General features: G+C 52.1%; 1 protein-coding gene across 3 annotated transcripts in view; it reads left to right on the plus strand.

Moving 5' to 3' along the window:
* The first annotated feature begins 5,084 nt into the window (after positions 1–5,084).
* LOC102463112 (integrin alpha-D-like) overlaps positions 5,085–20,615 on the plus strand; it is a 33,643-nt gene continuing 18,112 nt past the window's right edge. The window contains exons 1-9 of one of the 3 annotated variants that reach the window (XM_075928900.2): positions 5,085–8,627; positions 14,086–14,200; positions 14,336–14,439; positions 14,705–14,769; positions 15,820–15,859; positions 16,281–16,411; positions 16,660–16,805; positions 17,241–17,394; positions 20,084–20,234. In XM_075928900.2, the coding sequence (XP_075785015.2) occupies positions 8,591–8,627; positions 14,086–14,200; positions 14,336–14,439; positions 14,705–14,769; positions 15,820–15,859; positions 16,281–16,411; positions 16,660–16,805; positions 17,241–17,394; positions 20,084–20,234 (943 nt within the window). In that variant the 5' untranslated portion in view covers positions 5,085–8,590. The remainder of the gene's footprint in view (positions 8,628–14,085; positions 14,201–14,335; positions 14,440–14,704; positions 14,770–15,819; positions 15,860–16,280; positions 16,412–16,659; positions 16,806–17,240; positions 17,395–20,083; positions 20,235–20,615) is intronic. The other 2 variants (XM_089778914.1, XM_089778913.1) reach the window with 2 other exon arrangements.

Raw genomic sequence — 20,615 nt, forward strand, 5'->3', positions numbered from 1 at the left:
TATCTAGTTCTTTTTTAAACCCTGTGAAATTCTAGTCTTCATAACATCCTCTGGCAAGGAGCTCCACAGGTTGTCGGGTCCCGTCCCGGCGCCGCGGCTCCGAGGCATTCTTGTGTTTTAAGAAGAAGTGAATAGCACTTCCTTATCTACTTTCTCCACATCAGTCATGATTTTATTAGACCTCTATCATATTTTATAGATCTCTCAGTTGTCTCATTTCCAAGCTGAAAAGTCCCAGGCTTCTTAATCTTTCTTCCTATGGAAGCTGTTCCAAATCCTTAATTTTTGTTGCCTTTTTCTATACTTTTCCCAATTCCAAGATATCTTTTTGAGACAGGGCAAAAATTCAGTATTCAAGATGTGGGCGTATCATGGAATTATATACAGAGACAGTATGATGTTTTCTGTCTTAGGGCATTCTGTCTAGACTACCCTCGGCTTTCGAAAGAAGATATGCAAATTTGGCACAAATTTGCATATCTTCTTCCGATTCCTTTTTTGGAAGAGATTTTTTTTTTTTAAAAAGCAGTCTAGACAGGTTTTTTTTGCTCAAAACTCCCCCCTTTTTGAAAGAACCATGTAAACCTCATTTTTTGGGGAATAAGGGTTCTTTCAAAAAAGGGGGCGTTTTGCATGAAAAACCCCATGTAGACTGCTTTTTTGGGGGGGGAGGGGGAATCTCTTCTGAAAAAGGGATCGGAAGAAGATATGCAAATTTGCGCCAAATGTTTGTAAACGTTCCTAACATTTTGTTTGCTCTTTTGATGGCTGCTGCACATTGAGTGGATGTTTTCAGAGAACAATCCACAGTGATTACAAGATCTCTTTCTTGAGTGATAACAGCAAATTTAGACTTTGCCATTTGGCATGTATAGATGGGATTATATTTTCCAATGTGTAATTAACCACTATAACACTTTGCCTAAAAGACCTGCTGCAGGGACTCTTTGGGGGCAATTTTCTGGCCTGTGTTATGCAGGCGGTCAGACGAGAGTATCCCAATGGCTTTGGAGTCTATTAGTCCACCTTCTGTAAGTGTCCCCACCACTTCCTGCTCACACACAGGGTCCAGCTCAGGGTACAGAGGTTCAAGGCCTCAGTAATTTTGGTGGCTCCAGTATGGCCCCACCAGCATTGGCTCCCCACGTTTCTGGATCTGTTGGTAGAGGAACCCATTGTGCTTCCCTTGCTACCCGACCTGATCACCCAGGACTTGGGACAGGGTCGGTGCTATCACCTGAACCTCCAGTCCCTCCAGCTCATGGTGTGGAAGATTTGTGGCTGAGGGGCATGGCACACCTCTGTTCTGTGTCAGTGAGGGGGTGCTCTTGGAGAGCAGGACACATATTTGTTTTTTTATCATGGTCCTCCCAGAGGGGGGTGACGTCACTTCAGGCCCCATCCCACTCATCCTTGATTACTTGTTGGAACTTGGACAACAGGCTCTGTCTGCCTCTTCAGTGAGGGTCCCCTTGGCAGCTATTCAGCATTCCTCCTGGTGAGTGGGGAAGAATGGTGTTTGCCAGAGCAGCAGTTAAGCGGTTTCTGAAGGGGGTAGGTAGACTGTACCCTTATGTCCAACAGTCTCTTCTGCCTGGGAATTTAATTTGGTTCTCACAAGGTTCATGACCCCTCGATGTGAGCCCTTAGCTATGTGCTCTCTAATGCACTTCTCTTGGAAGATCGCCTTTCCGGTGGTCACCACGTCTGCTGGACAGGCGTCAGAATTGAGAGTCCTTACCTCAGAACCCTCGCATACGGTGTTCTTTAAGGATGAGATTAAATTGTGTCCTCACCCAGCATTCCTGCCCAAAGTAGTATCTCAATTTCACATGTGCCAGGACATTTTCTTATCAGTATTCTCTCCAAAACCACCTGCTCTGCCCAAGGAACAGGCCCTGCCCTCACTAGATGTGAGGAGGGTTTTGGCCTTCTATGTAGAAAGAACGAGACCGTTGCATAGATCAACTCAACTTTTTATTTTGGTAGCTGAACGAATGAGAGCTCTCTCAGCATCGGCCCCATGTTTATCCTCTTGGATTACATCATGCACCTCAGTATGCTATGATCTCGCAGAGACTGGCACCTCCAGTCACCGCTCATTCCACTAGGGCTCATGCTTTGTCTACGACCTTCCTAGCACGGGTGCCCATCCTGAATATTTGTAGTAACAGAGCGGTGTTCTAGTCCATATCCTCGCTGTGCATTACCGAGCCATCTCACTCAAACACCATCTTTGTGTAAGCAGAGCATGCACGTGTAAAGCCAACAGACCCTGGTTGTCAGCAGGTAGGACTGAACCTGTAACCTTAGAGGCTAAATCCATGGGCTTCTACAGTGTGAGCTAAAAGCCAGCTGGCTCTCACCTAAGGCTGTCTAGCAGAATTCGCTCCCCCCAGAGGGGTTACATAGGTATAGATTTTTAATCTGGCCTGGTATAGGAGAGGGGGGATTATCTCCGAAAGGTGCTAGTACTGCACACCAGAGGCTGCAAATCTATAGCTGAATAGACTGTGAAACTATGAATTTCTCAGCTCAGTCCCTTCACTCTCTAACACTCAAAATGGGAAGAGGAAGCCAGGTCTTTAATCAGATTGAGAACTTGATATGTGGTGAGATCTAGAGATACTCAGAGACCAAATGCTGACTTGGGTTCTTGTTATAAACTCTGTTTATCACCCCAACCCTCCCAAGTTGTCTGGTGGTCTGTCCTGGAATCACTTTGAGCCTTTCTACCAGGTCACAGTCGCATCGTGTCTAGCCACAGCGCAGCACAAAACCTGACTGAGACCTGGGGACCCCTCCTGGGCTGGGGTGCTGCACAGAACCTGATGAAGGTCAGAGTCCAAACAGTGCTAGGTGCTGCACAGAACACAATGAGTGAGGATCATTGCTCTAAATAACTCAGTCTAATTGGACACAGGAAGGCTAATTAGCCTTAGCTGGGGAAAGCTGAGCCCTAGAGAGATTCAGGCTCTGTCTGCACTAGGAAGGTTTGGTGACAAAAGTCCACTCGACCTGCAAAAGTCACTAAAAGTGAAAACCCGTCAAACTAGTTTTTCTGCCTCTCATTGTGGACATGTCATGGCCACATTGCTAGCACCCTGAGGACAGACAGAGCAAAGCAATGTGGATAAGCATCCCACAGGGCAGTGTTGGGAAAGGCAGAGCTGATCCCTGCACTTCTTGGGATTCCCTTGTAACACTGTGAGCTCTCTGTGCTGAGGAATGTCAAAGCAGCACAGCTATCTCTCCAGCCCTCCCCCTGCAGCAGCAGTCTGCCTGCCACTGTGTTCCCAGTGCAGGGCCAAACAGGAGCATTCCAATGATTTGTTCTTTGTTCCCCAAATGGAGCAGTTCATTCAGCTGTGAGACACTTCTGAGAGCTTTGAAAGGGGAGGGGCACATGCCTGCAGGGCAGCAGAGGTCTTAAAACACTGAGCACAACTATCAGGGCAGGCACTGTGGGATACTTGCAGAAACCAGTTCTCTCAACAAACAAACAGAGGATCCACACTGTTACCCTGGGACGCAGTAATGATTAATTTAAACCTAATATTAGATGCGCCCTGACTTGTAGTGCAGGTGGTAAATATCCCAAGTCCCAGAAGAAGGGATCGCCTGAGGCCGATTACTTGTGGCCGTATCTATCACCGGCGCGTGGTTTTCCAAATAAAACTACGAGTCACAATTTGGGGCCAAACCATATATTATAAATTTAAGATATAGAACAGCATATAACAATAACTCTATAATCCTCCCTATCCCCGAAGACAAAGTAGATAGTAAAGACCCCTAAACAATAGGACTATACATTACATTCACATGGCCTAGAACAGCTGAGGCGCTCACGACCTCTATGCCTTGGCTAGTTGCAAGCCGTGGCAGAGGAACAGTGAGGTGATCCCTCGATGTCACTTCAGGATCAGACCCTCTGGGTTGATAATGGATGGGATATGGACTATAAGTCAGTCTTCCACTCTCCGGTAATAATCCAATGGGATCCAAATGGTTTTCACCGAGGAATTCGCCACAGGCATAAAAAACCCCAAAATAGAACCCACCACACTCACACAAACACTACACTGACTAAGCTCACACTCTCTCACTCATTCTACCATTTACGCTGCCACAGAGAGACATTCTACGGAACCAAACGCAATCAGGAACCCAACAAGAAAAAGGGAACCTGAACCGCGACTGAACTGGGGTATTTTTAGCACTCGCCGACGGGAAGATTCCAAAGATGCTGAGTGCACTCTTTTGCGGGTGGGGTGCATAATATTCTGAACCGTGTGCAGCTATTTTGAGCCGAGTGCAGAGCAATTTGGGCCGTGTGCACAACATTTGGTACCGAGTGCAAAGAATTAGAATGGGGTGCAGAGCACTAGTACCATGTGCAATTTGGAAAGATGGGAAACTTCCAACTGGAAAACTTCCTTGGTTCGAACTAAGATAGATGGTTCGAACCAACTGCCTTAATCTGGTTTAATCAGGACTCATAACACACTACTTCACAATTTCCCCTCCACACAACCAATAAACACACAAACTGAGATAACAACACTGGCTCTCTTCCAACAATTAAGGGAGGGGGAAAAGACAAAAGTGTCTCTTGGGGTGGGGTGTTTTCCCCAAGCTAAGTGGCACTGTAGTGTAAACGCTCTCAATTTTTTGTCAAAAGGCAGGTTTTGGTGAGGAAACATGCCAGTGTAGACAAGGCCTCAGTAATTTGTATGATCTTATACAGGGAGCAAGGAGCTGAACCTAGGTTCCTTACTTCAGCGGTTCCCAGCCATAAGTCTGTGGACCGCTGCCTGCCTGTCTGCAGCAGCTCTGGGGTTGGGTCTAGTGTACACTGCCCAGTGCCTCCTCTCCCATCATGGTTGTTAGGAGAGGGGTGTCCTGCCCCACTCTTAGCCAACCAGTGCCGGGCAGGGGCAGAGTCTCCTCCCAGAGCTGTTCTCTGTGTGGCAGGAGGCCTGTGCAGAGCCCAGCATAGCAGCCTTAGAGCAGCCACCATGTGGGCGGCAGCGCAGAGCTAGGTGAGGGGGGTGGGGCTAGTGCTGGGTGGACTCTGGGGGGGCTCTAAGGGATGGGGGGGCTGGTGGAGCTGAAGCCAGCTGTTTGCGGTGGCTCTGGGGGCCAGAGCTTTGGGTGGACCAATAACATTTTATTTGCATATTCATTATGTGTATAATGAATGATAAAAAAAAGGTTGGGAACCATTGCCTCAGTCAGATGATGCCCTTGCTCTCGGGTTATCTGGAAATACCACATAGGATTCTGATGCGGGAAGAGAATTCTCTGCTTCTTGCTCTTGGCTGGGCCGCCAATGCCCGTAGGACAGTGCCCATTTCCCATTCTGGCCTGTAAGATCTGTGTCCTGCTCCTCAAATGCCATGCACCCAGGTTTTGGATTGATCTGAGATGTGAGAATTTCGGGAATTCCCCCCATACCGTGGTCGAATGAGAACCAGCTGAGGGATCCCAGTTTGATGGCTCAGCTCAGAAAGCGTGTCGTTGTTGCCGTGAGGCTTAAGGTCACAAGACCAGGACTGAGGGTCCTGTTGAGTGTTGTTAAATGGGGAACAGGAAATTAGCTCTGTGAGTGGTTTTGCTCCTTCCCCATCTGCGGCAGCTGGTGCTGAATCACATGCCTCAGAATTCCAGAGAAATGGTGCCAGCTTCAGGGGAAATGGTTCCATTCCTTTGAATTTGACAGCAGCAGTCCGGGGGCAGGGCACGAGGACCAGCCTCTGGCCCCAGATCCCAGTGGGGGTGCACAGGGAGGAGTTTCTGAGCCCTGTGGTCACCCCCCCACCATCGAGCTGGAGGGGAGAGATTATGTGGGAAAGGAAGACCCAGAGGCTGGCCAGTTGGCTCTGCAGGGGTGAGCTCTGTGGCCTGTGACTCCCTGCCAGGTCGGCAGTTCCGGGAAGCAATGCCCACCCCTTCTGCCCAGCTGGCCAGCAGCTCCAGCCCTGAGTTTGCCAGCACTGGCTCAGCCCCTCTCTGGCAGCCCAGGCCTGCCAACTTGTGGCCCTCAGATGGTGCCCCCCAGCCCTGGGCATGGTCACTCAACCACAAGGCCCTTCAGGTGGGAACTGGAAAAATTAGAAGCATCTCTAGTTCCTGCTTTTTTCTGAACTGACCATTTGTCCTCTCTGCTTTCCTCTGGACCATGGAGTGACTGGGCCTCAGCTGTCTCTAGAGGAGGGAGGCTGTTTATACAGGGTAACTAGCTCTCCACTGAGATACGCCTGCATTTGGGGTGGGGCTAGTGCTCCCTGTAAGCTGAGCACTTGGAAGGCTGCCCGGGCGAGATTCCAATGCTTCCTGGCTTATTGCAAAGCTCCCACCACCGGCAGCATGTGTTTCTATTGGTGGTGCACATCCACACATGCTGTAGTGCACAGAACAAAACTTATTCCACATAGGAATGGACAACATTGGAGGGAACATTGGTTGGGATCCAGTCATCCCTCATCTAGAGCTGAGCTATAGTCACTAGTAGGGCAGGGCACAGGGGCTGGCTCGCCTCCCCCAGCAATGCAACTTCCAAGAAGTGAACCCAGTTTGCTGTTGAAACTCACCCTGTTCCCTGAGTTTCCCCCATCCTGGCCCCGGCCTACCAGAGCCCTGCTTCCCTCCTGTGAGCTGCTACTGGGTGCAGCTGACACACAAGGCTGGGGCACATCTCCCCTGGGGTGGGAACTCTGTTCCCTGCTTACGCCCTTCAGCTCTCACAGCCAAAGGGGGGCTTCGGCCCCGAGGGGTTAGTTTCTGTGGGAATGGCTGGGAGGGTGGGGCTTGTGCAGTGGTGTCATGTGATTCAATTTATTTTAGATCCAAATAAATAAATAGACCCAAGGGAGGCGAGACTTGAACCCACGACCCTTCAGGGCTATTTAACCACTTTCTTATGTATTGCAAGCATTAATACAGTTACAAACCTTAAGAGCAATGACTCTACAATTCAAACCTTGACTACTATAAATTCTAAAGCAAATAATACAGCACAAAGCAATGTGAAAGCAATTACTAAAAGATCTACTCTATACAATAGTAAAGCCTAATTCACGTACACTTCGCCTGTGTGCTACCTACAGTGCCAGGCAGGAGGCCATGGTTCTGCCTTTTCCCACGCAATGGAACGCCAGGCACTGACATAGCCAGTGTGAAGGGTCTAATCACTTCTAGTGACATTGAGGAGGACGTGTGGGTCGACCCTGCCCATTCCCTCCCATCGTTTGTTCTTACTAAGCCCAATTTATAGCAGACCGAGACTTGGTCGTTCTAATGCTATTTACTAATTGATGACGTATTGAGTAGATGTGTAAAATGCCCAATTCCCTATTTGGGGTACAACTTGCAACTCAGGATGTTGCTGCTGTGTGCGCAGTTGATAGTTTTATGGCTGCATCTCTACCTTTTGCTTATCTGAACAAGGCGGCTTGTCAGGTGTTCTTGTTGTGGTCTCGCCTACCAGGCGTATTCCGCATTGTTATGCAAAACAATTCCTGACCCTCAAGCCCTGCCGGTGTGCTTTGTTACACCAGACTTGAGACAGGCCAGAAATCCACACTTTGGACAAGGCAGACATCACCAGTTATTGCCAAGGCAGGGTAGTGCAGACTCCCCTACAAGTGGTCATCCCTGGGAGTTAGAAAAATATGTGTGGTTGTCTTAGTGGTGGAGTGTGTGTGTGTGTGTGTGTGTGTACGCATGGGTGGGGGGGTGAACCCGTCTTGGGGAGTCTAGCCCCGCAGTTCCACCCCTTCTGTCTGAGGCACTGCCCCTTCTGTGCCAACTGGAGCCCAGTCAACACTGTGGCTGCTGGCCCCTGCCCAGTGCCCCAGCTTCCCCTGCCCCGCTACGGCCACTGGCCCTAGCCCCAGGCTAGTGCCCCCAGAGTCTGGGCAGCTTGATCCCAGCTTTCCTCAGCCCTGGAGCGCTGGGAGGCTGAGCAGTGCCTCAGTCCTTGCTTCCCCAGCACTGTGTTGCCCGACTTGACCCTGGGGTGGCATGTCCCCTGCTGCTGCAGGTCCCTCCTCCCCTCACCAGCCCTGGCACTGGGCAGGCGGTGTGGTGGGAGCAACCCCAGCGCCTGGAGGAAGGGTGGTGTGGGTGGTCCACGGACCCCAGCCTCTGGCAGGGAGCAGCAGGCTGGAGAGGGCCTGGATGTGGAGCAGGGAGCGGGACGTGTCGGGCAGTTTGGGAAGGGCAACGCCTTGGCAGGCCTACGATACCGGCCATCTGGAGGTGGGTGGGTGGGGGTGTAAACTGATTAGTTGACTGTTGGCTAGGTGCATTGGGGAGTTTAGGGTCTGTGTGGTTGGTTTTTTTTGTCTCTTTCCATGGAGCTCTGTGTGTCTGACTAGTTGAGAGTCTCAGCATAGCTGCCTCTCTCTTTGTCTTTCTGTCCCATTCTTCTCCCTCCTTAGAACACCTCCAAGTCCCCTCCCTCCTCGTCAGCGCTTCTCTTTTCAGCTAACACTTCTCTTTCCTCTGAGCTCTGCTGCCTCCTTTCCAGGCAGTGCCCTGGAACCTCACATGTCCTAGGAGAGCATCTACACCCCAGCACAGGATGGACCCCCTGCCTCTGCTCCTCTGCTTGTGCACAGGTAAGTGCCAGCCACAGGCACTGGGAAAAGCTGGGATCCTCGCCATGGCTGCCCAGCGAGTGCCCCTCTGGCAGGGGGATGGGAGCAGCTGAAGACTTGTGGGTCCTGTCCTTGGCTGGCTCTGGGAGACGAGTGGGGTCCTGGTGGGTTACAGCCTGGGGCCTGTGCACCAGGACTCCTGAGTTTTCTCCTCGTCTCTGGGAGGAGAATGGGGCAGCAGGAGGTGGGGAGGGTGTTGATAATCTTAACTCCTAGGTTCAGTTTCCTCTGTGTTCTGTTCCTCCCAACTCTTCTGGATGAGAGTGGGTCACGAGTGTGACTGCCCTTCTCTGTGGGACAGTTTGCTCGGGATGCTCCGTGTGTGATCACAGAAGTCCCCTTAGAATTGTTGCTCCATGTGCTGAGTATGCCACTGATGCTCAACATTTTGCTCTCTGGGACTCCGAACCATCTTGTCCTGCTGAGCCAGATCCTCTGGTTTCCCCTACACAAGGACAGAGTTGGGGTAACTGTCTCCCTGCAGAGCAATGCAGACACTGAACACTTCACTGCACTGATTAGGCTTCAGTTGGAGTATTGCGTCCAGTTTTGGGCACCACATTTCAGGAATGATGTGGAGAAATTGGAGAAGGTCCAGAGAAGAGCAGCAAAAATGATGAAAGGTCTAGAACAGTGGTCTCCAACCTTTTTACACCCAAGATCACTTTTTAAATGACAGACCAAGCCAAGATCTACCGCTCCGCCCCTTCCTTGAAGCCCTGTCCTCTCTCTTCTCCTCCTCTCCATCACTTGCTATCCCCAATCCTTATACTGCTACTTTAAAAAAAATTCCCACCATTCCTCGCAGCTACTCACCTGTGCTATTGTTCGGTGAGTAGCTACTCCTCAAATGAGGAAATCTAATGTAAATGTACTGCACAGGTATGCAGTTCAAAGAGGGCTCAAGAGCTACTCTTAGAGCCTCCGAGATCTACCGGTAGATCGCAATCTACTGGTTGGTGACCACGGGTCTAGAACATGACCTATGAAGGAAGACTGAAAGAATTGGGCTTGTTTAGTTTAGAAAAGAGAAGACTAAAAGGGGACGTGATAGCAGTTTTCTAGTATCTAAATGGTTATCACAGGGCGGAGGAGGGAAAATTGTTCTCCTTGGCCTCTGAGGATAGGACACGAAGCAATGGGCTTAAACTGCAGCAAGGGAGGTTTAGGTTGGACATTAGGAAAATCTTTGTACCTGTCAGGGTGTTTAAACACTGGAATAAATTGCCCAGGGAGGTTGTGGAATCCCCATCTCTGGAGATATTTCAGAGCAGGTTAGACAGATACCTGTCAGGGATGATATAGACCATGTTTGGTCCTTCTGTGAGGGCAGGGCACTAGACTTGATCTCTCAAGATCCCTTCCGGTTCTAGTGGTCTATAATTCGGCTCTGGGAGGACACAGGTCTAGGGCTCAGCACCCAGGAAAGTTTTATACAGTGAAAGCTCATTGGGTAAGCCCCCTTTGTCAATCAAAGAGATATATGCACAGTGGTGGCTCCCGCAGGTGAGAGTTATTTACACTGACCATGATACTAAACAAGAGTCTTTTTATTAAGTGTAAGCAGTGGGATTTAAGTGGTTGCAAGTGGAAACTGACAGATTAGTTCTAGGGGTCACCGAATGAAATTAATAGGCAGCAGGTTTAAAACAAACAAAAAGAAGCTTTTCTTCACGCAGGGCACAACCTTGAAACTCCTCGACAGAGGATGTGGTGAAGACTAGGACTTTAACAGGGTTCAGAAAAGAGCTAGTTAAATTCATGGAGGTTAGATCCATCAATGGCTATTAGCCCTGATGGATAGGAATGGTGTCCCTAGCCTGTATTTGTCTAGCAATAGATGACAGGAGAGGGATCACATGATGATTACCTGTTGTGATCATTCCCTTGGGCATCTGGCATTGGCCACTATCGGCAGACAGGATACTGGACTAGATGGATCTTTGGTCTGACTCAGTATGGCTGTTATCAAAGTTACTAAATGAAAATGAAAAGAAAATGCATAGCTAGTTCTAATTCCCTGAAAACTTTGTGCATACAGATTCTTACCCTAAAGAGCTGTTCTTATATCATGCATCACCTTGAAAACAGAGACACTCTTTTGCTCTGACTTGGATCTCCAACCCTCTTTGTATCCTTTTAGGGTGAGTAGTTTCCCAGGCCAGCTGAAGAACAAGAGCTGATAGATTCCCATTTTTTAAATAGACTCCACCAGAGTGGGAATCTTTCAATTTACTTTCCCCCCTTCCTTGGAAAAATACCAGGTTCAGAATGGATCCCAGTACCAGGTGGTATGGTTACATGACTTCCTAGGACCAACCACTGCTTCGACTTACAGGACAAACCAGGCAGTTTGCAAGCTGATGAGTTGATCTACGAGGCTTTGGAGGGCATGGGTATTGGCTATTGTTAGCACACTGAAAACTATAAACGGATTCACATTTCAGAATTCTAACTTCACATACAAGAATGATACAAGCACCAAAATAGGCCAGGCAGCCCCAGCAGCCTGTAACATTAAAACGGATAGGTTACATGAGGTATTTTGTCCAAAGCATCTCTGAGGAATGCACATCTAGAGTCACAAGCCAATTTGGATCAAGCATGGGGGAGGGGAACCACCACATTTGGTAGGATGTGAGTGAGGGTGTGTGGGTGTTGGAGGGAAAGTCCAGCAGGTATGTGGTGGATGCAGTTCTGCAATTGCTCAGTCCTGTAACACCACAGCAACTCCCCCCTCCTGCAGTGTTGCATAGCGTTTGTCAGAGAGGCCTGGGTCCATCAGGGGATGGACGGGGTAGACTCTGGGATGACTGAGGATGAGGGGGATGGGCTAAGACTGGGAGATGGGGCCTGGAAAAGGATGAAGGGAAGAATGGGGAAGACCACCTCAATTCCTCTCCTACCTTCAGCTCCTTTCTCCCTGGTCCCCAACTGCCCAACCCCTCTTTGTGCTCCTGCAGCTCTGGGAGGGGGATATTTACCATCTTCCAGGCCTAAGGGGGGCAGCTCCAAAGGGACTCTCCTTCGCAGGCCTGGGTTTGCAGGGATGGAGAGGGCAGAAGGGAGAGGAGCGCTGCAGCTGGGGAGTTGGCTATGCTGTGTATTAGGGACCGCTTTTGCTACTGATTGGCTGCCTGGTGTTGTGTGTGTGGCATGAGTTTGGTGAGTCTCAATTCTGGCTCCACGACACAAGTGCTAATTGAGAAACTTGGCAGAGAGACCTAGAATGGCCTGGGCCAAGGAACTCCCAGTGTGATGCTGCAGCCTGTCCTTGGAGGCTTATGCAGGGGAATCTTGGGAAGAAGCAGAGACGTTATTTTACTCTGCATTTGGCCCTGGTGCGTCTGCTGCTGGACTCCTGTGGCCAGTTCTGCAGCCCACAGCTCAAGAAGGACGTTGATAAATTCTAGAGGGCTCAGAGAACAGCCCTGGGACTGACGGAAGCATTCAAAAACCCACCTGATGCAATCCCATCACTCCACCTATTGCTGTTTAGATTAACCAAGCAAAGGCAAAGGGGGCTGGTCTCGATCTATAGATACCGACCTGGGGAACAAACGTCTGACGATGGGCTCTTCAGTGCAGCACAAAAAAGTCTAACATGACCCTGTGGCTGGAAGCTGAAGTGAGACTCGTTCAGACTGAAAATACAATAGAAATTTTCACTAGTGCAAGTAATTACCTAGGGGAACAATGTACTGAGGGGTCATGGTGGATTCCCTTGCTGGGGTGTCTCTAGCTCTAGATATCTGTGTAATGTGCCACAAAGGCTAGTGGCTATTGTGTATCTGAAACCAGAGTGCATGACCTGGAGTTTGGCAAAACAAGAACATAAAGATCAAGTGGTCAAAGCCCATTTGTACCAAACCTCTTTGTTAGGTTCTTGGGAAAATGACAACTTAGTAGATCAGAAAATACAGCAAGGAGGCTGCTATACGAAGGGGTAAGAAGGAGAGGACATGGCACTGCTTGGATCACAGCGACCTGCCCAAGACTCTTTCTCTGGTACTGGTGCATCAGGTTATTTTTCAGTCACTTATGTCATCGTCGCCTGTCTCAAAGGCCTAAAATAGCAAAGCTAAACTCTTTAACCTAAACAGGCTTTAACCTACAGGTTCTTGCATTACAGCTTGTTTTAGTCGTGTCTATTACTTGGCTCAGTGTTTAGAGGAACTGTCTTATAGTTTCATAATCCTACAAGTTAATTAATATACAATGAATGTACATGATATAACACAATCATAACCTCATACAATAAGTGATTAATAATTAAAAATCTTTGGCTACATGGCCAAGTAGTTGATCAATCTGCAAAGACCGATTTGTACCTTCTATCCCTACAGATCTTGCATCTGCTCTGGATCAGCTTCAGCAAATTTGATGGAGATAAATCTAGGAATTCATTCACCTGCACTAAATCCATTGATGATTAGGGACCTACTAAATTCACAGTCATGAAAAACGTGTCACAGACCATGAAATTGGGGCTTTTGTGTGCGGTTTTGTCCTATCCACATTTTGTGGGGGAGACGAGCATTTCACAAACTGGGGGTACTGACCCAAAAGGGTGTTTCACAGTAAGTCATAGACTTACTCTAGGAGGCTGCAGTATTGACACCCTTACAGCTGTGCTGCCTTCAGAGCCAGGCATCCAGAGATCAATGGCTGCTGGCCAGGCACCCAGCTCAGAAGTCAGCAGCACAGACGCAGAGGTGGCCTGGTATGACGTTGCCACTGTTATTTCTGCGCTGCTGCTGGTGGGCCCTGCTGCCTTCAGTGCTCGGTGGCAATACCACACCAGGCTGTCCTTCCTTCTGCGCTGCTGCTGCTGGTGGGGGCTCTGCCTTCAGAGCTGGAACTTGGCCAGCAGCTGCTGCTCTCCAGCTGCGCAGCTCTGAAAGCAGCATCACCATCATCAGCAGCACAAAAGTAAGGGTAGCAGTGTTGCAACCTCCCCTACAACAACCTTGTGACCTCCACCCACAACTCCTTTATGGGGCAGAGCAGCTACAATTTCAACACTGCAACATTTCAGATTTAAAGAGCTGAAAGCATGAAATCTACAATTTTAAAAATCTGGCGAATGGACGGTGAATTTAGCAGGGCCTTGCTTGTGTGATTTATGTTTCAGTGGGGGTGTCTGGCAGCAGCGCTCAGCCAAGGAGTGTGTGGAATGATTTGTGTCAAATAGCCTCAGAGGACTTGGTACCAGGAGCAGGCAGAGAGGAGCTGGGAGTCAGGATGCCTGGGTTCTGTTCCTGGCCTTGGGAGAGGAGAAGAACGTGGCAGTTTGGAGCGGGCTGTGGGGAAAATAGGAATTCAGAGCCATAGCCAGAAGGAGCTGGCCCCCAAGCTCCAACCACTGGCCTGTTCTCCACAGGGGACGCTCTAATTGGAGACTGTTTAACCCCTGCAGTGCTGGCCCCCAGCTGTGGATTCAGTGTGGACGTGGAGGGACCCACCATCTTGCAGGTGTCAGGGGAGGCATTCACACAGAGCACGGTGCAGTTCGGGAGCGCCTGCACTGCAGGGTAAGGGCTGAACATGGGACCCCACATAAATGGGACCCAATGCTGAGGGGCCTGTTTAGCTGGGCTGCCCCTCCTGGCCCCCACTCCCCTGGGTGTGATGGGGCATCCCCGACACTCCCTGTTTTCTCCCCACAGGCTGAGCGTTGAGGACCTGCAGCAGATGGGAGATGAGAATGTAACCGGCAAAGTCTACACATGTGACCCGGGCTCCATGTGCTGCCAGCAGAGCCCCACCCAGAGTAGGACCCTGTGCTTTGGGGTGCAGCAATAGGATGGGGGTGGGAGCCTGGACCCCTGGGTTCTGTCCCCAGCTCTGGGAGGGGAGTGGGGTCTAGAGCAATGGGTGGAGGTGGGAAAGGAGCCTGGACTCTAGGAGGTCGTGGGGGTGTGTGTCCCAGTGGTCAGAGCTGGGTGTTAGGAATTCTCTGGTGTTAGGCATTCTCTGGTCTATGTGCCGCACTGGGAAGGAGTGGGGTTCATTTACTCACCTCTCTCCTCCCTCAGGGCCCGCTGATGCCATGAACACGTCCCTCGGTTTGTCTCCAGATGCTCTAGGCTCCCAGCCCCTGGTAGGTACCACGCCCAGGGGAGGTGGGTGCTGGGACTTGGGTCCCCCCAAAGCTCACTGCTCATGAATGGTGGTAACTGGGCAGTGTTAGTGTGGCTGGAGCAGTGGTGCAGAGGTGACAATTGAGTGACATCACCATGACAACATGGTAACTGTGCGAGGGCTGTCGGTAGCGCCTGTAACTGGAGGGGTTGCAAAATGACGCAGTGGGGATGGTGGTAGCCAGGTAGCCTCGGTTGGCTACAGTGACTGTGATGCTGTGAGCAGAGCCATCCTGTCTGTAGGAGGGTTCAGGGTGGCTGCTCAGGCCCCAGGCTTTGGGGGCCTTCAACCATCCTGGGACAGGCCTGGAGTGGGGCAGCAGCAAGGTCCCTCTGCCTCCCCCCTGCACTGACTGTGGCAGCAGGAGCCGGAGTGACCCAGCAGCCTGCTCCATGCCACCCCACCACCCTCCCCCGGCCCCAGGGGGCTCTGCTTCCTGCCGTGGTGAGTGTGGGGGGACCCCTGCTGCCACCCTGGTTGTGAGGGATGGAGGCAAGTGTCCAATGTTGCCACGGTAACTGTGATTGTGACCTAGCGTAGCAGGAAGTGTTGTAACTGGGTTGTCGCCATAGTGACAGCGACCAAACCCCAGCCCCAGCCCTGAAGCTGCATCCTTCCAGGCCAGTCGGAGGGCGGGGCTGCCACGCCACAGCCCAGCCCTGCTGGAGAGCGTAGGCACCTGTGGGAAGGCGATGCCTTCCCTTGCCTGTGGCACCTGCACCCACGGCTGCAGCCCCAAAGCCCCTGTGTTCAGGCCGGCGGACGGGGGGCAAAGAGGGGAACTGCCCCAGGGCCTGGTGATTCTAAGGGATTTGGGGCTTCAGCAGCTGCCGGTCAGCCCCGTCTGGGGCTACAAAGCCCTGCCCCTTCTGCCTGAGGCCCTGCCCTGCTCCCCACACCTTGCCCCGGGGCCCATGGCGGCTGTCGGCCCGGCTGCCTGCGTTAATCCGGCCGAGGGAGCAGTGGGAGGGGGGAGGCAACCGGTGACTCCTGCTTCCTTCTGTGCCAGACCCTCCGGAAGCTGCAGCACAACCCGGGCACCCAGCCAGGTGAGAGTAAATGGTGGTGGGGGCGGGTACTCGCACCCTGGGGATCACAGTGGGTACCTGGCCATGGGCAGGTGGAGGGGAGATGGGTGTGGATGGGCCCCTGGGTCTGATGGGGGTGAGATACCGGCCTAGAGGGGCCGATTGGTTTGATTCAGGGCGTCAGTAGGAGCGGGGAGCCAGGACTCCGGGGGTGGGTGCATTTTTCATACTGTGCATGTCATGCTCTAATCTCAGGACCACTCACTGCAGGGAGGGGATGACCCTGCGACAGAGGGGCCATTGGTCTGACCGGGGTGGCTGGCGGGGTGCATGTGGGGCTATACACCTGGCTGGGCCCATGGCTATAGTCTAGTTCTGTCCAAGGGGTTTTCTCAGTCCCTGTGGTGGTGAGTCAGGACGCGCGTCTTCCCTGTCCCCTCAGAGTGCTTCACACTCGTCGCAGACATCGCGCTCCTCATCGACGGCTCGAGCAGCATCCTACCCAGGGACTTTGAAAAGATGAAGACGTTTCTCTCTGAGCTCATGAAGCGTTTCCGTGGCACCGACACGCAGGTAAGAGGCAGAGGCAGAACCCTGCCTATTTACCTGCCCCTCGCAGGCAGGGCTGGCCCCAGGGTGGCACTAGGGGGCGCTGTGCTGCAGGGAGCAGCAATGGATTTTGCATCCCAAACCAGGAAGAAATTCCCACAGAACCAGCTACTCCTGAACACCTGCCCCAGCCCTTAACTGAGTCCGGTTCCTGCTTCTCTGACCCTTCCCCCCTCGGGCTGTTTCTCTCTTTCCGTTGCCTCCCCCTGCAGTTCGCGCTCAGGCAGTACTCCCATCAGTTTGAAGAGCACTTCAACTTCACGGAGAACAATAAATATCGTGACCTGAACAAGCTTGTCGGGGAGGTTTCACAGCTGGGTGGAACGACGCACACGGCCACCGCCATCCGGAAAGTGGTGTAGGTATCGCCCCCCTGCCTGCATGGGCTCCACAGGGAAAGGGCTGTCAGGGCCCGCAACTTAAGTATAGGGACTCAGGACTCCTGGGTTCTTTCCCCAGCTATGATAGCGACTGGGGGCTAGTAATTACAGCTGGGGGCTGGGCATCAGGACCCCTGGGCTCTGGGCGGGGCATCGGCACTAGTAGGTTAGAACAGAGCCAGGAGCAAGGACTCCAGGGTTCTGAGGCCAGTCCTGAGCCTCTGTTCCTGTGTGACTTTAACCAAGTTACATCACTGCCCCTGCCTCAGTTTCCCCATCAGCAAAATGGAGATAGTGACACTGACCTCTCTTGTAAAGGACTTTGCGATCAACAATGCCAAAGCAGTGGATGAGAGCGAGGTGTGGTTGTGTGTCTCTAATCCTCCCATGGTTTCCCGCCCTCCCTTTTCCAGGCAGGAGCTGTTCACCTCTGGGAGCGGCGCTCGGGAGGAGGCCACCAAGGTTCTCATTGTGATCACAGATGGGCAGAAATACAAAGACCCACTTTCTTATTCAGACGTTATTCCCGAGGCGGAGAGAGCTGGGATCATTCGCTACGCCGTCGGGGTGAGCCACAGCTGGGCAGAGAGCTGGTGTGGGTCTGAGGCCATGTCTAGGGTCATGGGATGGGGTGGTGGGTTCCCATCAAGTCAGGGAGAAAAACTGAGGTTGGGTTGTCACTGGGCCAACGTGCGACTTTATAGAAGAGCTGAATCTCCTGTTGGTCAGGTTAAGAGGCGCTTTCCAGTTTAGACGTCACGTTTTCCACATGCTGACTCCAATGGCCATGAAATGTTGTTTGCCTCCTGGAGACACAGGTTAGAGCTTGGGGTCCAAATCTGGGATCATTTGAGGAAGGGGTTCCTGAGAGACAGCCCCCCCCCCCAGTTAAACAGCAAAGTCACCCGGCTCTTATAAAATCTCCTTTGCACACATCCTGGGGCTCACACAGCGGCTCCAATCCTCCGCAAACTGGTCTCAGTCACTTGACATTGATCTCTGTTAATCTGCTGGGTAGAAGAGATTGAGATGGGCAGCAGCAGCAAAGGGCAGGTTTACACGACACACGTAAGTCCAATTAAGTTCCATCGTCCCACAGCCAGAGCAGTAATTAACTCAGGTTTTGATGCCCACATCACTCTCCTGTCGGCGGTGCGGGTCCTCACCAAGTCTCTTGTACCCACTTAACTGTCAGTGCGGGGCATTGTGGGGCACTGGCCACTGAAGCTTCATGGATCTGGGCCAATAGCCAGAGCCCCACATGATATAAGCCATGCGGTTCCCATACGGGCACTGCATGAAGCTAAATACATTGTTCTAGCAGCTACCAATGCCTCTTGTGGACGTGGAGTTAAGTCAGTGTACTCTGTAGTCTGACACTCTCTGGTCCAGCAACATCCGTGGCCTGGCATGATTTTGGTTATCCAGATGTCAGCTTTCCATGGGCATCGCCAAGTCTTCTGCGGTCCCATAAAGTTTTTTTACAGCCTGGTTCCCAGTTTTCTATGCTGTTATTTTGCTCAAATTTACCCCCAAATGTCTTCTAATAGCCTAGGACAGTGGTCCCCAACCATTTAAGGTTGCCGGGTGCCAGGGGGCGTGGCCGTTTGCCCGCCGGGTGCCAGGGGGCGGGGACACTTGCGCGCCTGGGGCCGCCCCCCCCCATAGCCGCATGCCCGGGGCCGGCACCCCCTCCAAGGGCTGCGCGCCTGGGGCCGTCACCCCCACCCTCAAGGGCCGTGCGCCCGGGGCCGGCGCCCTCCCGCGCAAGCACCGCGCGCCCGGGGCCGGCGCTCTCCCCCCCGCCAAGCGCCGCGCGCCCGGGGCCGGCGCTCTCCCCCCCCCAAGTGCCAAGCACCCGGGGCTGGCGTCCCCTGCAAGCGCCCCGCGCCCAGAGCGCGGGCGGTCAATCTACGGCGCTCCTGGGCCGGCGCTCACCATGCGCCATGTGCCCAGGGCCAGGCCAGCCCCGAGCACTTATGGCGCCCGCGGGCACTGTGTTGGGGACCACGGGCCTAGGAAGTAGTAGGAAGTGTTGGTGATGCTAATGGTCCTGCAAATTCTTTGCTTCGGCAACAGTCATGTCCCAAGGGTGTTGGATTAGAGAGGTTCAACATGTAATGGGTGAGTTACACTGGTGAGTGCTACATTTCAGTGTAGCCACTTAGGGCATGTCTACCCAGCAGGGCTAAACTCGAAATAAACTATGCAATTTGAGCTACGCTAATTACCTAATAGCTTATTTTGACTTTTGGCGTTGGCTCCACAACAGTTATTCTGAGAGAGAGCATTCTTCCTCCAAGTTCCCTTGCTCTTCGTACAATGAGGGTTACAGGAGTCGGGGTAAGCAGTCCTTCAGCTTGACATTATTTCGACATTATGTCGAAATAACTGCTTATGTGTAGATGCGAATGTTGTTTTTTCAGAATAACTTTAGTTATTCTGAAATAGCGCTGCTGTGTAGACGTCGCCTTGCAGAGTTTGGTTGAGATAAGCTGCCCAACATCAACCAACTCAGGTGTAGAGTCAGATTCCCAGGGGAAAAGGAACTTTTGCGACAATCTAGTCTGAGCTGCCATGGAATCACAGGCCAGAGAACTGCCCCAAATAATCCAGAGCAGATTTTTCAGAAAACCAGCCAGTTTTGAGTAAAAAATTGCCAGGGTTGAGAACCCACCACAGTCCATGGTGAGCTATTCTAGTGGCTAATTCTCCTCACAATTAAATCAGAATTGGTGTAAATTCCCCTTCCAGCCATTGGATCTTGTTAGATCTTCGTCTGCTGCTTATGTCGGGCCCAGCGACTGGGAGGTGCCTGCACTTCACTGCAGAACCGGCTGCAAACAACCCACCCAGACTAGCCCAGTGGTCCCATCCCTTCACCCCACCCTGAGGCGCCCCCAGAGACATGGCCCACACTCACCCCTCCCTGCGCCCTGGGCACTCAGTCATGTAGGCCCCAGAGGGTTAGCAATCCTCAAGGCAAGAAGCCGCCTGTGCCCTGCTGCCGATACAACCGATGGAACTTGGTGCTAAAATGGGGCCGGCTCCATAACTCTAGGCTTGTGGGCCCCTCTCCTCACACCACAGAGACACTTGTGCCAAGCTGCCCCATGGGACCCTCCCCCCACTCAGCGGAGCAGCACATGGCTCTGACTGAGACAGGGCTCGGGGGCGGGGTTATTTGTCTAGGACTTTCAGCTGTGACTGACACTCATGTTCTGGTCTCTCCTGCACCCCCCTCTACTCCGTGAAGGTCGGTTCTGCCTTCTCCAATGATACCTCCAAACAGGAGCTCCGTGAAATCGCCTCTGAGCCCACCAACCAGCACGTCTTGCGGGTGGACAATTTTAACGCCCTTGAGTGCATCAAGAACAAGCTGCAGAAGAAAATCTTCACCATCCAAGGTACCAGATCTGGGAGTTGGGGTCACCTTGGCCCTGGGCCCCTAGAGATGGGTTTCCCGGGCTGAGATGGGACAGGGAGCAGCAGGGAATCCAGAGGGGGGAGCGATGTGACCCTGTGAGTGGGCGTGTGGGACATACCTGTACGGGAGCAGTGGGAAGCCGAGTTTCAGCAACATCCCCAGGACATCAACATAGCCAGATGCTTATCTGAGAGAGAACAAACCCAAAGATTCCCCCTTACCTGTTTAAACAGCCCCCGCTCCTCACACTCACAGTCAATGGGTGTCAACCGCACCAAGGGAGGTTTAGATTGGACATTAGGAAAAACTTCCTAACTGTCAGGATGGTTAAACCCTGGAATAAATTGCCTGGGGAGGCTGT

Source organism: Pelodiscus sinensis, chromosome 5 (genome assembly GCF_052426305.1).
Source record: "Pelodiscus sinensis isolate ZL-2025 chromosome 5, ASM5242630v1, whole genome shotgun sequence".
NCBI classification, from domain to species: Eukaryota; Metazoa; Chordata; order Testudines; family Trionychidae; genus Pelodiscus; species Pelodiscus sinensis.